The sequence below is a fragment of the Penicillium arizonense genome (assembly GCF_001773325.1).
Source record: "Penicillium arizonense strain CBS 141311 chromosome Unknown PENARI_contig003, whole genome shotgun sequence".
Taxonomy (NCBI): Eukaryota; Fungi; Ascomycota; class Eurotiomycetes; order Eurotiales; family Aspergillaceae; genus Penicillium; species Penicillium arizonense.
Window position 1 is genome coordinate 2292795 of NW_019173280.1, and position 15354 is coordinate 2308148.

The 15354-nt window shown below is 46.3% G+C and overlaps 9 protein-coding genes across 9 annotated transcripts; 4 read left to right on the forward strand and 5 right to left on the reverse strand.

Moving 5' to 3' along the window:
• Positions 1-1012: 1012 nt before the first annotated feature.
• On the reverse strand, positions 1013-1941 carry PENARI_c003G09614 (uncharacterized protein; the record flags this gene model as incomplete). The annotated part of the gene is made up of 2 exons (XM_022628671.1): positions 1013-1408; positions 1483-1941. The coding sequence occupies 2 exons, from the start codon at positions 1939-1941 to the stop codon at positions 1013-1015; spliced, it is 855 nt and encodes a 284-aa protein (XP_022491404.1).
• Positions 1942-2368: 427 nt separating this feature from the next.
• Positions 2369-3318, forward strand: PENARI_c003G01657 (bZIP transcription factor; the record flags this gene model as incomplete). The annotated part of the gene is made up of 2 exons (XM_022628110.1): positions 2369-3082; positions 3232-3318. 2 exons carry the CDS (start codon positions 2369-2371, stop codon positions 3316-3318), a joined length of 801 nt encoding a protein of 266 aa, XP_022491674.1.
• Positions 3319-4104: 786 nt separating this feature from the next.
• Positions 4105-4675, forward strand: PENARI_c003G07894 (bZIP transcription factor; the record flags this gene model as incomplete). The annotated part of the gene is made up of 3 exons (XM_022628555.1): positions 4105-4128; positions 4189-4441; positions 4596-4675. The coding sequence occupies 3 exons, from the start codon at positions 4105-4107 to the stop codon at positions 4673-4675; spliced, it is 357 nt and encodes a 118-aa protein (XP_022491342.1).
• A 695-nt stretch (positions 4676-5370) lies between these two features.
• Positions 5371-6475, reverse strand: PENARI_c003G04032 (uncharacterized protein; the record flags this gene model as incomplete). Its single annotated transcript, XM_022628270.1, has 5 exons — positions 5371-5414; positions 5487-5654; positions 5718-6060; positions 6115-6219; positions 6272-6475. The coding sequence occupies 5 exons, from the start codon at positions 6473-6475 to the stop codon at positions 5371-5373; spliced, it is 864 nt and encodes a 287-aa protein (XP_022491376.1).
• Positions 6476-7211: 736 nt separating this feature from the next.
• PENARI_c003G02241 (arsenic resistance protein) lies at positions 7212-8560 on the reverse strand (the record flags this gene model as incomplete). The annotated part of the gene is made up of 4 exons (XM_022628159.1): positions 7212-7868; positions 7926-8012; positions 8069-8211; positions 8260-8560. The coding sequence occupies 4 exons, from the start codon at positions 8558-8560 to the stop codon at positions 7212-7214; spliced, it is 1188 nt and encodes a 395-aa protein (XP_022491714.1).
• A 920-nt stretch (positions 8561-9480) lies between these two features.
• PENARI_c003G00539 (arsenate reductase ArsC) lies at positions 9481-9897 on the forward strand (the record flags this gene model as incomplete). The annotated part of the gene is made up of 1 exon (XM_022628033.1): positions 9481-9897. One exon carries the CDS (start codon positions 9481-9483, stop codon positions 9895-9897), a length of 417 nt encoding a protein of 138 aa, XP_022491716.1.
• A 1973-nt stretch (positions 9898-11870) lies between these two features.
• PENARI_c003G08777 (uncharacterized protein) lies at positions 11871-13244 on the reverse strand (the record flags this gene model as incomplete). Its single annotated transcript, XM_022628610.1, has 4 exons — positions 11871-12212; positions 12271-12611; positions 12660-12982; positions 13111-13244. 4 exons carry the CDS (start codon positions 13242-13244, stop codon positions 11871-11873), a joined length of 1140 nt encoding a protein of 379 aa, XP_022491542.1.
• Positions 13245-13746: 502 nt separating this feature from the next.
• PENARI_c003G06131 (uncharacterized protein) lies at positions 13747-14123 on the forward strand (the record flags this gene model as incomplete). Its single annotated transcript, XM_022628423.1, has 2 exons — positions 13747-13883; positions 13946-14123. The coding sequence occupies 2 exons, from the start codon at positions 13747-13749 to the stop codon at positions 14121-14123; spliced, it is 315 nt and encodes a 104-aa protein (XP_022491775.1).
• A 789-nt stretch (positions 14124-14912) lies between these two features.
• Positions 14913-15182, reverse strand: PENARI_c003G01336 (uncharacterized protein; the record flags this gene model as incomplete). The annotated part of the gene is made up of 3 exons (XM_022628090.1): positions 14913-14968; positions 15030-15072; positions 15126-15182. Coding segments are annotated over 3 exons (156 nt in total), but the record flags the coding sequence as incomplete, so codon positions are not given.
• Positions 15183-15354: the final 172 nt, after the last annotated feature.

Genomic DNA, 15354 nt, shown 5'->3' on the forward strand with positions numbered 1-15354 from the left:
TCCAATCGGGTTGCATACATATGCACGATGTATCACGCAAAGTAGTGTCCAATCGTCTCTTAGCAGTAGCCCACTCGAACTGTTGGCTCTTGGGTATATAATGAGCCTTGTGCCCCAACTCTGGCTCAGTCAGACTTCTACTTTCCCCCCACTTGGTCAACCTAGCACCTAGGTACATATGGCTTTTTTTCAAGCCACAATGACGAGCGCTCCAAGCACGATTATTATTGAAGATGACGAACTACCCCCAAACTGGGGGCCAACTGATTCACAAGTCGAAAGGACCTCTCCACATACCTCTCCTGAGAACCCGATTGAACCAAACGATACTGCGAGTGGTAGCATAGGGCCGTCCCGCAAACGAAGAAGGGCCGAAGGAAAACGATCTGAAACTCTGGTACAGTAATATTCGAAATCAGATTTACCCCCACACTCTCACATGTTAATTCTGAAGCCCTATTTGAAAACACGCTAACCTTGATCCGGTATGGTGGTCGATCCCTCATTTCCCAGAACTGGAGGACGCGCGCGTCGCGCGCATCGGCCCTGAAACGATGAAAGGGAGTGGCCTAATCGGGAAGGGCTAAGAAGAAAGTTGAAAGATGCGATCCAATCAAAATTGAATACGAAGAAAGCTTGATCCACGAAACAGGCAGAAGGGCTAACTGATAATCGTAGATAGAGGGAGATTTGGACCTGAAGAGTGGTAAATTGCCATCAGGGCTGCATTCCTGTGGCAACCCGTGTCTCAAACCTATTCTGTATGGTTACCTGGATCTCAACATGATGAAGGAGCTCATGCATGGCCATAAGAAGTCTTGTTACAAAAGACCTGCCGACAGCGGTCAGCTTCCACGGTAACATCCATGCATTATCTCCTGTCCTCGCTAGCCCGCAAGCACTTCTGCCCGGCAGTTTGTAATATATAGTACGAGCGAAACGCTAAAATTTTATGTAAATCGCATCACTTCTCACGTTCCATTATACTAAACAATATGCGATGTATCTAGCTTCATATGCCGGCGCTCATTTTCGCCTCCTTTAATCTCTTCTCTTCACGTTCGCTAAAGCGATCGCCAAAAAGCCCGATATGAGGGCGCATCAAAATCGTGTATTTGACAAATTCCTCCATGCAATCCACCAGGCGATCTCTGTTACCACTAGGCATGAGTCGTTGATCTTCTGGTTGACCTTCATCCGGAAATTGTGTGTACGCTCTGGGGATCGAGGATTGATTCGGGATAGTAAACATGCGCATCCACCGACCAAGGATCCGCAGAGAGTTGACGGCATTGAATGATTGGGATCCACCACAAACTTGGGCAATGGCTAGCGTTCGGCCCTGTGTGGGACGAACACTTCCTGTAGTCAAAGGAATCCAATCAATCTGGTTCTTGAAAACAGCGGTCTAGAATTGTGGAAGATCGAGTAATTAGTTGTTGCGTCTAGTGTTTGAATAATTGTGACGGAGAGGAAACACACCAGATTGCCGTGTTGTTCGGGCGAGACCCAGACATGACCATCGCTCCAACGACTGAGTTCTCGGAGTTCCTGTACTTTCGGGTGGCTTGTATCGTTCTCGTTTTTGACAGGAAGACCTTCAGGGTCAAAAACACGTACATCACAGCCGAGTCGGAACAGGATACGGGAGGCTTCAAATGCCACGAGCCGTGAATATGACCTTCTCCGAAGACTGCCATAAAGCACAAGAACTTTCAGTCTCTCATTTGTATCCCGTATGTTATGCTCGGCCATATCTAGAACCGTGGACAACTCTAAGTTGTTGATCCAGTCCTTAGTGGCATCCCCGCTAAGAATGAATGGTCGGTACTTCTGGCGGATACTTGTGTCATCTTCATCCAGAGACAATTCTAAGGACCGATAGAAAGCATCTTTTCGCTGGGTATCAGAAATCACTTGCTGAGGGACAGCGGAACACATCCTTTTTGAATAGATGGGCGGCAACAGAAAGTGTCCCGAAGAAATTGCCGGCCTAAATATTGGGGACAATCTTCGGATAGAACAATGAAGCATAGAGTATTCGATAGTTGGCGAAGTTAAACGAGAACAAAAACGGAAAGCCAAAAAAATTCGGCTTTTACCCATAGAGTGCATGGAGGGAGGAGTATGTCACCAGCGAATACTGATTGGACAGGGTATAGCAATGGACCCAGTGGGTCTTCTGGGACCCACATGATGTATTTACATACTAGATTGGTTGAGCGGCTGGTTGTGATTAGTTATTAGGATGACTAACGTAAATCTCCGCCGAGTTCGTTTTAACCTCGGCCATCTCTTTGGACGATAATAATCCAACCAAACCTTCCCGCAGCCTCGCAGTGGGGTATTATACAATTCCAGCACGATAATGGAGGTCAAAAACTCCGGAAATGCGAAGGATGACCCTGCGAGATCAGCAGCATCTCGAATTCGCGAAAACCAGCGGCGTTCTCGCACACGACGTAAGGAGTACGTCCAGCACCTTGAACAACGATTATGGTCTTTCGAAAGGCTTGGCGTAGCGGCAACACAAGAGGTTCAAGAAGCAGGAAGAAAAGTCGCACGAGAGAATGAAGTACTCCGATCCCTGCTACTTCTCCATGGTGTCACAGAAAAATCCGTTGAAGAATACTTGGAGTCGCGAGGACAACCAACAAGCTCTACTCTATCTCAGTGCATGTCACTGGCGTCTCTAGAATCAGCAAAGCTGCACCCGCCGACTGCCCCAAATCAACGTACTAGCAGTTATCATCATTCACCGGCAACCTCGTCACATTGGCAATCGGACAACCCGCCACATCAGCCTCGAGCTATTGGGAGTAGAAATACATCACCAAAGTCAGATGCTAAGACCAACATGGATATCCTTCCTTGTCAAGAATTCAATACAAACCGAGCAGCCAAGCTCAATCCCGTCACAGCCGAAAGTAACTCTGAAACGCATGAAGTTGCTAGTGTTCAAGATACGGGTCAATCCATGTCATGCGTGACTGCAGCAAGGATTATCGAAAATATGCAGAATCATTCGGAATATCGTGACGTTCGATCCGAGCTTGGATGCAGCTCCGAACCTACGTGTATGGTAAGGAATATGTCGATTTTTGACATTCTGGACAGATAACAGGCATCTGCCTGAAGATTTCGGTGGGCAAATTTCTTGATTGCCTTTACCTATCACAAATCTGGTTGTCTTACGACTTGTCCTCAAGCTTGCGGCTCACATATCACTAGAAGCGGGAGCTTAGAGGAACGGCATTTTTCAGACAGAGACGGTACGGTACTATTGTCGAGACTATGGGCCACGTGATTCAGAAATAGAACTAAGCATTAGATAGCTAGCGAGCTCGCGTACCGAGTCGTCCTTTTCCACCAATAAATTGACATATTATTGTTTCCTTTCCTATTGTCAAGAACCATGTCCAAGCTCAAGTCCGCTTTACATTATTACTTTGCTAGTATATACGAACATCCTTGTGTACGTCATACAATACACACTCTCGCCTGGGATATATCCTCAACATTAGACAGCCCGGGTTTCATGATATGAGAAAGGATACATCGTGCGTTATCAAGGTTATCTCTCTTGTCTTAACCCAGGCTGTTAGTCATATATTTAGAACTCCTGGCGTTGACGATACTCGGCATGAGTAAGAAGACGCATGTTCCAGGATTACTGATACTTACCTTCATTATTACCCTATTGTGTACAACAAAAATGGTGATATATTCGGATGATTTATACTTTGAAGCTGACGTTGGCATTGAATCTCATCCTAATGACTTGATGTAGTAATGAATAGTATTCAAGGCCTATAACGTTACGCTAAGTCATTGATTTGGTTTGCTTCTTCCGATTTCGACTTTCGTTGTGGAACAGGATTCGAACCTTAAACCGGTGACTCACGGGATGTCAGGTGACCCTGGCCTGGTTTACTTTCTTGCCCCATTGCCCCGCATGCCCCTACATACGTCGCTTCCTCTCTCCACTCGTTGAGTTTTGTCTTTAAAACTACATGTATTCTGATAACTTCTAGGTCTTTTCTTTACTCGTATCGCTGTGAGTGCAGTGGAACGGAACAAGGAGTGACTCTGCTATCAATCCCCATGGCTCGGCAGAAGAAGACAAAGGTCCGTCGCCGCCAGCGTTATCTTCCACGGTTTATCTCTTACCGGAATTATTCTTAATAGATCGAAGATCTGGCTCGCATCCGCAACAACCAGCGAAATTGTCGAGAACGCAGGCGAGGGTACATTGCAGAGCTCGAGCAGAAAGTGAAATATTATGAAAAGGAGAGGGCTCAATGCTGTACAAGACTTCAAGATAAAGCACAAAACCTTCTTCGCGAGAACGAAGTTCTGAAAACGTTATTTGATCCATCAAGCGTCAGTGAGGACCAGAGTCTCACAGACCGGTTAAAACGTCCTGATGCGGATTGGGAAGGTACTTCCACCCGAACGCAAACCTCTTGTCTCACCAATTTCGAGTATAGAGAACTTCAGGGGCAGGTAAATGAATATTTCCAATCCCTCTCCCCTTATCTATGTCCAGGCTCTCCACTGCGAGACAATACTGAACTTGCTGACTGCAGCAACAGTCTCTGGGTATAGAAGCATCACATACGTTCACCAATATTGCCAATCAAGCTCCGCTGCTTGCCCACTCAAATGGTACTGAGTTGAACCAAGTCTCCGCACCTAGTCAAGCCTTTCCTGGCTTTGCTGCGCGTATACACGACGCGAGAGTCAATGCACCAACGTATTTTCCGACTTTGTCGTCGTTTTACGATCCTCTAGATACTGCAGGAACTGAAACAATGATCTGCGATAGGTTTCAACCAGCATATTCTCTGACACTCTGGCCTGTGTTAACAGACGAAACGGCAAGAGAGGATAGATCTATGCTCTGTTCTGTGGCTTACAGACTGATCTTGCAATTCAACAAGAGACAATACGATGACATGGAGATCGATATCAGGATTCGTTGCGGTTTCAGACTGGGCCGTACACAATCGGAAGACTGTAGGGTTGATATCGGGGTTCTGTTTGCGGTTCTCACGGAGATCTCTTTTTAATACACAAACAAATATTGAGTCCAAATTTCATTTAAGTCTGATGGAGATATTATAAATCCCTTGTAACGCGAAACGCTGGGCATAATAGGCCTGTCATTCTTCCTTGTCGACGATTCAGCTTAAGCAAAGTCCGTAAATCGGATGCGACACAAATTGATAACATGTAGCATAAACATTAAAACAATTAATTCGCCCTATACAAGGCTACCTAATTACCAGCGCTGCACAAGCTATGTTGAATAGTTCCATCTGCGTGAAACAGAAGGCTTGCAGGGCTGGAATTCAATTTAAAAAACGTTCAGTCATGAGTGTCGGGCTTTACGGCAAATATTTTGAAAGAGTCTATTTAACGAGAACCAGGCGGGGAGTTGTTAGTGATGCCTCGATACTATGTTTCTTTGTAGATCCACTCACCAGTCCAAATGTTGAAATCCACATCCGGCAGATTGTGTATCTCCCTGCTGGTACTGCGGTTCATCGGATCACAGCATGAGCTCGTAGGGGCCGGTCTATTAGCTCTCTCACTCTTCCATTTTTCCTTATAAACATTGAGGTCGGCATTAGTATTCAGGATCACTGCATCTATAATATACAGATTAGGACAAAATCGAATGAGGAAGACCCCGAGAAATATAGTATGGATACCTTGGAACCCTGCTTCTTTCAGATATCTTTCATAGTCGGCAACCTGGCTAGCACCAGCTATACAGCCAACATATAAGGAAAGATCCTTCTTGATCTCCATCGGAAGCTCCCGCTTTGCCAGGATGTCGCTGATGGCAACCCTACCTCCCGGCTTCAGTAGACGAAACATTTCCTGAAAGACTAGAGGCTTTTCGATTTCCGGCACTAAGTTTATCACACAATTACTGATGATGCAATCAGCGGTGGACGATGGTAACGGTATGGAAGTAATGAACGCTTCGATGAAGGACGCATTATTGGCACCGGCGTTCTTTGCGTTCCGACGTGCGAGTTCCAGCATTTCCTGCCAGTTTTAAGTCAGAATTAAAGTTAGATAGGCAGGAAACGATGTGCGTACCTTGGTCATATCAATACCAATGGCCTTTCCTTCCACTCCAACCTTTTTTGCCGCTAGCAAAACGTCAATGCCGCCACCACTACCCAAATCAATCACAGTCTCGCCCTATACGTAGATATTAAAATCAACGCTCATAGGCGACCGGGATAATACCTACCACAGCTATGTTTGCTGTTGCCAATGGATTCCCACAGCTGACACCTAAATTCGCATTCTCTGGGATAGAACGCAGATCCTCAAGATCATACCCAAACGCACTTGCGACTTTGCGTTCATGATCTTTTTGGCTATGAGGGTCGGTCTGCCTCGCAACTTCAGCGTAGCGGTCTTGCACACGACGATAGGTATCATTCGAATCCATTCCGTTGAGCTTTGAACGCCGGTTAAGTGGAGACTATACGAGTGCTTCGTGTCAAGGACATAATGTGAAGGGATCAAGCCTAATTATATACTACACGTGTTATCTGAAGTCTATTTAGCGATGCCACATCTATAACGTCGTCGATGTGACGAAAGGCAGCCCACAGTGTCCACTGATTGGCCGATTGATTCTTTCTGGTATGTCACCGTTTGTCAACGGAATGTCACCGCGAAGCCTATTTGTCATAGGACCTGTCACCCAGCCGCCCCCAAATTGCTAAAAGAACAGATACATAAATGGTAACTGTGAAAATATCCCAGTCAGCTGACAATCTGTTAAATTAATCAAAGCCCCGTGATAGACTACTAGCGACTAGAACCTAGGAATTGATACCCAGGCTAATGCGCATCACTGAAGCAGCTTCGATTTATCAGCTGCAACGAATGCAGACGGAAACGCCACTTGCGCGTCTCCAGAATCATTTGAATTATAAATCAGTCCATATCTCCCCGATTTTCTCATAGATTGTATCTAGCCTTGTTCATGCAATATTGGTCAGTATTCAAGTATTCATTATTAATAGTATTTACCCATAGTAGGTGCATGCCTTCAGGCTCTAGCTTCTTCACCGTAAATGCTTGAAATCGCAAAGGTAGATACCAATAACAAACGAAGAAAAGAGATTCCTAAAGTTTAATTGAGCTGCCAGGCGGGAGATTTTTTTTTCCTTTTCGCTTCAGTCCTTCCAGCCAACTCGTTTGGCTATGAATTTGACGACATAAACAAGGCCAAGCAGTACCGGGACCTCGATCAGTGGCCCGACAGTAGAGGCAAGCGCCTGGTTGCTGTTGGCACCAAAAGTCGCGACAGCCACAGCAATCGCAAGCTCGAAATTATTGCTGGCGGCGGTGAAACTTTGTGTGGCAGCTAACTTGTAACCAAACCCGAGCTTGTAGGTTACAAGAAGGGTCACGAAGAAGACAATGATAAAATAAACTATAAGCGGAGCGGCAACGCGGACCACCGATACAATTTGATGAACCACCTGTCGGCCCTGGGATGCAAATAACACCAGGATCGTGAAGAGGAGTCCAAGAAGCGACCACGGGCCAGCCCACTTTAGGAAAACCTGGTCGTACCAACGTGGGCTGGTGAACTTTCGGAGGGCAATGCGAGTAATGATTGCAGCACCAAGAGGGATGCCAAGGAAAACTGCCACGCTTGTGGCAGCGGCCGAGTAAGATAGTGTTACTTGACTACCAGAATGACTGATGATCTGGATAAAGAAAATGGCCAAGGGTGCAAAGAGCACCATTTGCAGTAGTGAGTTAACCGCAACGAGGATAGCGCAGTATTCACTATCGCCGCCAGCGAGACCAGTCCATATAAGAACCTGTCAGCAATAAGAATTAGTCCAGTTCGGGCACATCGTAGAGAAAAAGTAACGTACCATAGCAATGCATCTGGCCAGTCCAACTAAAATCAAACCTTCTCGAAGCTCCGGTTCATCTGGTAGAAAAGCCCATGCCAGTGCAAGCTAGGGAAGTATATTGTTAGCAAGTTTCGCTGTGACGAAGTCGAAAAAGGTCTCACCATCAAAAAAGGCGCAATAATCCAGTTAACAAAGACACTAAATGCAATCTGGATCCAAATACCACGCTCTCGGAAGACGTGGTGTAAAGACTCGTATCGCACTTTACACAAAATAGGATACATCATGACCAGGAGACCGATCGCTTGCAACGGTTAGTTAAAGATTGTACTAGCAAGAAAGGAGTAGATACCTATTGGAACAGACACCCCAACGAACTTTCCCTTCTGGAGGGCCGGTCCCGTACTTTCCACGAAATTTCCCAAGATGATTCCGATGGCCATGGCAAGGAAGATCCATACGGCCAGAAAACGATCTAGCCAGCCGAGCCCTTTAAAGGCTGATTGCTTGGTCGTAGTCTGCCCAGATTCGTTTGTCTTTTGTTTTTCAACATCCTCGGCCGTGGGATTGGTTGGCTGATTAATAGCTGTTGTTTCGGTTTCGTGGGACGGTTCAGCCTGCGTAGGCAAGTTTGCCTGAATGCTTGTAGCCATCTCAGGCACTGGCAGATTAAGTGCGTAAGGTGCTTCTACGAATAGCTTCTGCTGAATTGACGAAACTCGAGGAAATCCAATAGTAAGACAATGATTGCTCGGAAATCTGTACCAACGGAGCCGAGCAGGCTCTTATATATGCAGAATCCGGAGTTTCGTCTTAAAAGAGGGAATGTATGGTTGATCTTGATAGAGTTAGAGTGGTGATTTGTGTTAGCCAATCATATCGAGCAGGTGACAGTCTCCTAAAATGGTCCAATTATAATCAAGGAGTGACATAGGGCTAGGTAAGTGATTTGTCATAATGGAAATGCTGAATTCTTCCTTTAAAAATTCTCGACCAATGAAAGGGTCAGAGTGACATACAGGTTTCTATCAAGGGGGTAAGCATAGAACTGACGATGCAAAGCCGTTTTTAATGTCGTGCCCTACGTAGCTCGTAATAGAGATATAACACTACCTGCTAGTGCAAATTTCTTCGTAACGAATGCCTAAGATTATATTTTAAATGAGCAGACAGTAGTATTTACTATAGCCCTGTAGGGTCTATCTTGTATGCTGATCCCGCTAAGAACGGCGCGGACAGTTCACGAATCGGGAATCGGCCCTGATTGAAAGCTATTGACTTATCGGACGACAATCGTCTATAAAAGATTGTCCTAGAACGACGCGTTATTAATTCTCCCTTTTTCCGCCGACACGTCCTGTATAAGATCCCAACCACAGCCACTTTGCGCCTACTGCTTGTCCTGAAATAATAGAGATATCACCATATTCACTTTCCTTTCATTCATGATATTACTTGAGGGCACTCTCTGTTCATAACCACCAGTCCTACTATCGAGATAATCGTATCTCTCTTGTTCAGCTAGCTTACTCGCTAGGGCTGCACAACCAACCACTCGAAAAGCACGCCCATCATGTCTAATAAGCCCAGTGTCTTATTTGTCTGCGTTCACAACGCTGGTCGCTCGCAAATGGCCGCCGGTTTCCTCTGTCATCTCGCAGGTGACAGCATTGAAGTGCGCTCCGCTGGATCTGCCCCAGCCGACTCTATCAATCCCGCTGTCGTCGAAGCCATGCGTGAAGAAGGGATCGACCTCAGCAACCAAAACCCCAAGATCCTAACTGCCGATGCGGTACAGGCCAGCGATGTTGTCATTACCATGGGTTGTGGGGATGTTTGTCCCTTCTTCCCGGGCAAGCGCTATCTCGATTGGCAGCTTGAAGATCCTGCCGGGCAAGGCTTGGAAGCTGTGCGGGCTATCCGTGACGAAATCAGTCAGCGTGTTGAGAAACTTATCACTGAACTGCGGACTCATGGTTCACCAATTTGAGGATGCTGTATACGAGAACAGAGTCAGGTGGTGATATGACAGTTTTGGCTTGTGACGAGGACGGTGAATGGTCGCGTGGATGGCATTATTTTGTACTACATAGGACTTAGCTTTCTGATGGCTAAGATACCACTTTTAGTGCATCACTCCTTGTCTTTCAATACGTCGAATTGAGCCAATGTGACACTGGAGTTCTGAAGCTTGATGAGACTGTACGTTGCTCGTAGAAACTAGAAAGAGAGAGAACAGATGTCATTTTATATAGTTTATTCCATTATCCGGTTAGGTAAGCAGATTGTGTCTTGGGACAGGAGCCAGCACTACAATGGCGTAGGCATTGGGAGTAATATAATACGGAAACAAGTGTAACAAGAGTACATGCAGCTACTGCACAAGTAATACGAAACCATGGCTTTTCAAACGGATGGATTCACTAGCTAGGCCGCAGGACTGCTGCATGAACCTTTTCCCAGGGAATCTGAGTGAACGAGTGGAGCGAAGCACTTTCGAACAAGGACGGTTCAAAAAGCAGCGACACCATCATAGGACGTGAACGTACACATAGCTGCCAACAAAGCTCTCGAATCCTGAAGGCAATACAGACTACGTCCAAGCAGGCAGCAAAAGAGCAAAAATGGGAAAATAAGTAGCGCGCATGAAGTCAGCAGAAACACAAAAGGAGCAGAAGCAAGAGGAAGAGAGTTGAACTGATGAGTTCGGACCTCGTCTGCAAAACAAGGGAACTGCTGGGGAAGGCAAAACATACAACATATCAAAGGCGGAAAACGCAAATGAAATCGCTTGGGGTTCCAATCCCACTAATTCGAGTCGGCATGAATATCAGCATGTGTACGATGCTTTGCGCGCTCTCTGTGAACGTCGCTCCGGCAAAGGGGAGCTAGCTGGTGGAGAGGTTCCTATGTCCTCAGCTGTATCTATCCAGGTGATTTGCGTGTCTTCATCTTCAGTGGGGAGAGTGGCTTCAGTGGGGTCGTATGATTGTTGGACGGCTGAGGTCAACTCATTTTCCAACACGGTCACTGATGTCGAGGTTGTGCGAGGCGTAGCCCTTTGGGACCAGCGATCATGGCGTTTCCGTTTATTGGGCTTTGGAGATGGGGTTGGGGGCAAGGACTGTGACAAAGTAGGAAGGAAATGTACATCGTCCGTAATGACAGCTAATTGGCGATTTTCCTTGGTGACGCCGAAGACCCGTCCAGTCAAGAAAATGTGTGTGTTTATGTTCAATGGTGGAAAGTTTGCCCAACGTTGACCGTTCTTGAAGTATGCACTCAGTGGGAACGTGTGATGGGTTCGAGATGAACTGTTGTAAACTGTAGATTGGAGACGATAATGCAATAGGGTTGAACCACCATTTACTTGACCCCGGCGTTCCAGAACAACCCCGAGAACGGTTACGATAGGCTGAGCCGCTTCGGGGCAGTGCATAAAATATGAACCAGTATCTTCCTGATCGCCCGGGTGCCTAGACTGGGTCAATTTTAGTGTCGTGGTGGTTGCGAAAACGCGTGTCTTTCGCGGTTCAACGGATGCTACTATGTTTGAAGACTTCATAGCCCAGCTTTCAGCACTGCGGAAAATGGCCCGAGCCTAAATCTGTTGTGGCTATGGACAATGCATCGTTTGCGCAGATGTGTGCGGACGCGGGGGTGATATTGATTTATCTACCGCCCTACTCACCCGACTTAAATCCGATTGAGGAGTTTTTCGCTGAGCTAAAAGCTTTCATTAAACGCAACTGGGGCTACTATGAAGCAGATCCTGATCAAGGATTTGATGCCTTCCTCACATGGTGTATTGATACTGTTGGTGCAAAAGAAGAAAGCGCTAAAGGTCATTTTCGACACGCAGGCTTGAAGATCGAAGAAATATTAGAAAGGTCCTAGATGCAGCCGCGGTTGAAACCGAGTTCCCGCGCACTCTCGACAGAACGACCGCTTGTCGTGGGCCATTTACTCATTAAACCAAGGGTCATCTAGAACTTGTCTAGCTGACGCCCTTGCTGACGGTTCAAACTGCAATAACTTTCCGATGATTTGCCCCAGCCTCGCGATATCTTCTCTGGTGAGATCGGGACTCTGTGAGCCATCAAAGTACACTTCTTCTAGCCATTCCTGCAAGTTGGGCCCCGTGCTTTCTATGATTCTGCCGTCTCCTGCGTTCATCGTATCCCATATCTCGTGCCACCTTTCAGGTAGGTCGTCACTTGCCATCTCTCGCATTTGGCTAACGAGGATCTTAGGCGTTATCAAGAAGGTGTCGAAAGGCGGTTGTCCCACGAAAAGTTCAAAGAGCTGTCGTACCTATCAGTTTACTGTTGTTCAGCGTTTGGCCCTGGTTGAGTTCACCCACCATGCATCCCATGCTCCACAAATCAACACGATAATCAATGCGATCTTGAAATATAACTTCAGGTGCCCGAATAGCTAGAGGCGTGTGTAGTGTTCGAGGAACTGCCGTGGGTAAGAATGATTCACCGAAGTCGATTATCTTGATCGACTGGGCCGAATTCCAAGAATGCGTCTGATATGAGGTAGGCCTAACGATATACTCGGGTATGCCAGGCTCCAGTTCCTTCCCGTCGCTCCTTCGGACATAGCCAATTTCTGGTTTTCCTAACATCTCAATAAATTCCTCTTCGGTTACATTGTCCATGTAAGGCATAGTGAAGGCCAAATTGCGGGTATGCAGATCTATATTATGTGAGAATAGTTCAAAATGTTCCCAACAGAGTGACCTACCACCATGTCCAATATTTTGTTGGTGCAAGCTATCAAGCCCAATAAGACTTTGCTTCGCAATAACTTTGGCGAGCTTCCCAGGGAGTCTCCCATCGGGAAAGTGTGCATCAATTGTGTCCGGGATGTTAGGCCCTAGAAGCTCATAAACTAGGCAGTTATGATGTCCATTGGGACCCTTTAAATCGAAGTTATCAAGCATGTACAGCGTATGTCTGAGACGAGGACGATGAGATGCCAACTTCTTCATAGTTTGGAGCTCTCGCGTTTCCCCATCATGGTCCTTTTCTGCAACAGAAATCTTGACAGCAACATAGATCTCTTTCCTGCAATCAGGTAGAACTTTATGTTAGCTAGAATTACCGTGAGTCTCATAATTTTGTACAACCTTTGATCTCTCGCCGCCCAAACTGTTGAGTAACCTCCCCATCCTAATTTATGCAACACCTTATACCTTCCAGCTTTCAGGTGTTCACCCAGGACGACTGGGTGGTAACCGCCTTGTCGGTAGCGATTAAGTGGTTCCGCATCAACGGGGGAAATATATAGGGGCTGGTCCATCTGACTCTTGTCTGGATGGGTAGACATAGACTTAGAAATAACACGAAGTCGTGGGTTGCTCCTCAAGGGGACAGTGCGCCGGGAAAGTATCCAGGCAAGTTTCATCAGATGAAACAAACTTGTCTGTGGCTATTGGGTAGATATTATCAAGAGTACAGACTGTGATCGGATGTCCGACGCGCCTAGGGACAGATGACGTGGCAACAACTCGCATACGATAGCCAATCACATGATCTGTTTTAACGCTTGAGACTTTTTGGCGGCAAATGATTGGTCATTGGTACACCACCACAAAGCAATGAATCGGGCGCTTATGCATTCTCAAAAGACACCATATTTATTGGAGCACAATGCAAGATCAAGAAACCCTACTCAAGTTGAGGCGGTAAAAGCAGACTCACACAATCTCAGGACAAACATATAAATCAGCAAGATTATGTTCCCCAAAGACGTAACTAGGTCTAAAAAGATTACTACTCGTTGATATTCTATACAACCTACGAGTTCTATAAGAGACTTGAAGCCCACCATGTCTCCTATTCCTCGGCATGCCGTCAAGCTGACGCAGAGGATTCGCAATTCTGATTTGCGCAATCTCACGCTTAGCCTCATCGAAGACGCTACTCAGAAGCCTGACTTAGCACACTTCACCATAGCCATCCTCAAGTAAGGACTATATTAATGTTAAGTGTAACTGAAATTGCCGTACTGAAATCTAACCACTACAGAAACCCATCGCACACGAGTCATACCGACCTTAGGCCGCATGCCACAGCACTGTTTGCAACCGAGGAACAATTCAAAAACAACAAGGCTCAAACAGCACATATCTACCACGATGAACAGGGGCGCTATACTGGTCATATTCTGTATCAGGAAAGAGAGAACAAATCGTCGGATGAATGAAGCGCTCTGAGTGATACTTGGGCACCTAGTCGCCGCGTCGTTATGTTTAGAATAAGAACTACAGTGGCTAGAACAGAATCGAACCGCTGCCCAGCGGCACATATCAACAGTAGCTTGTTTTTGCAACACCCGTGGGGTGCAACTATGTCATTCAACGCAGTTTTTGTACGGTAAGGGAATGTAGCAAAATTTCAATTGGAAACAACTCCCCTCAACTAAAGAGCGACTGTCAGCCCGACCAAAAAAGAGCTCTACATGGCGCCAGGGTGTACAGGATGGCTCGAAGTTAGTTTCACCACTTTGTTCTCACAGAATCTGTCTCGAGCCCAGTTCCGAAACACACTAATCCAGTCCAGGATTAGCTCGGATTCAAATACTGAATCGTATTGAAAGGGTTCCTCACGTGATGGAAAGTTTCGTAAATTAACTGTAATACATTTGCAGAGAATACTGGCATCTGCAGGTCCGGCGAGTATGAGAATATATAAATCAGGTCGACTCCCGCATCAGCAGCCATCTGTGAAATCCGCTCAGAGCTTTGTTGAGTGGTTTTGCATAAATCATACTGCGGGCCCAGAATGATTATTCCCCATAAGAACGTCGTCCACCTCAAATTGTATTCCACTGGTTGATGACCCCGACCGCACAATATTGATGATGTGATGGACGTCATCATCATTAGATTTCCGGATTGCCCTCAGAAAGTCGTCCAAAAACCTCTGATAGTAACCAAGTTCTTCGTCCATCTTCCTTACGTAGCTTTTGCGTCGCTTGTCGGAGCTCTTATCTAATATGCAAATAGAGCCATGCTTCGTGCATTCCAAGCACGGATTTCCAGAACTGCACTATTGTTTGAGACATCAATAAGTTAATAGCTAAGTATGCGATATGATTTAGGATCCTTACTTTGGTCCGCCGACGCTGACACTCTTTGCAGGCTGCTGAGAGTCTTCGCATTTTTAAGTCGTCTTGTAATACGATTGTTCCCGATTCTTCATCTACTGAGGCTTTGGTAGTTGGCGTATGAGGACGAGTCGGCCTGAACCGGGAAGAAGACATCTGTATTAAGTGTTTAGTATAAGGGTAGACGCAGAGTAAAAGGTGAGCGGGGAATAGGAGGTCGGGGCAGCAAAGGTGGCGACGGGAATTCATAATATGACCCACATCACAAGCAGTGAGAATAGCGGAGCAGGTGGGGAAAAAGAGGGACCGCGCAGCAGTAGGAAGTACA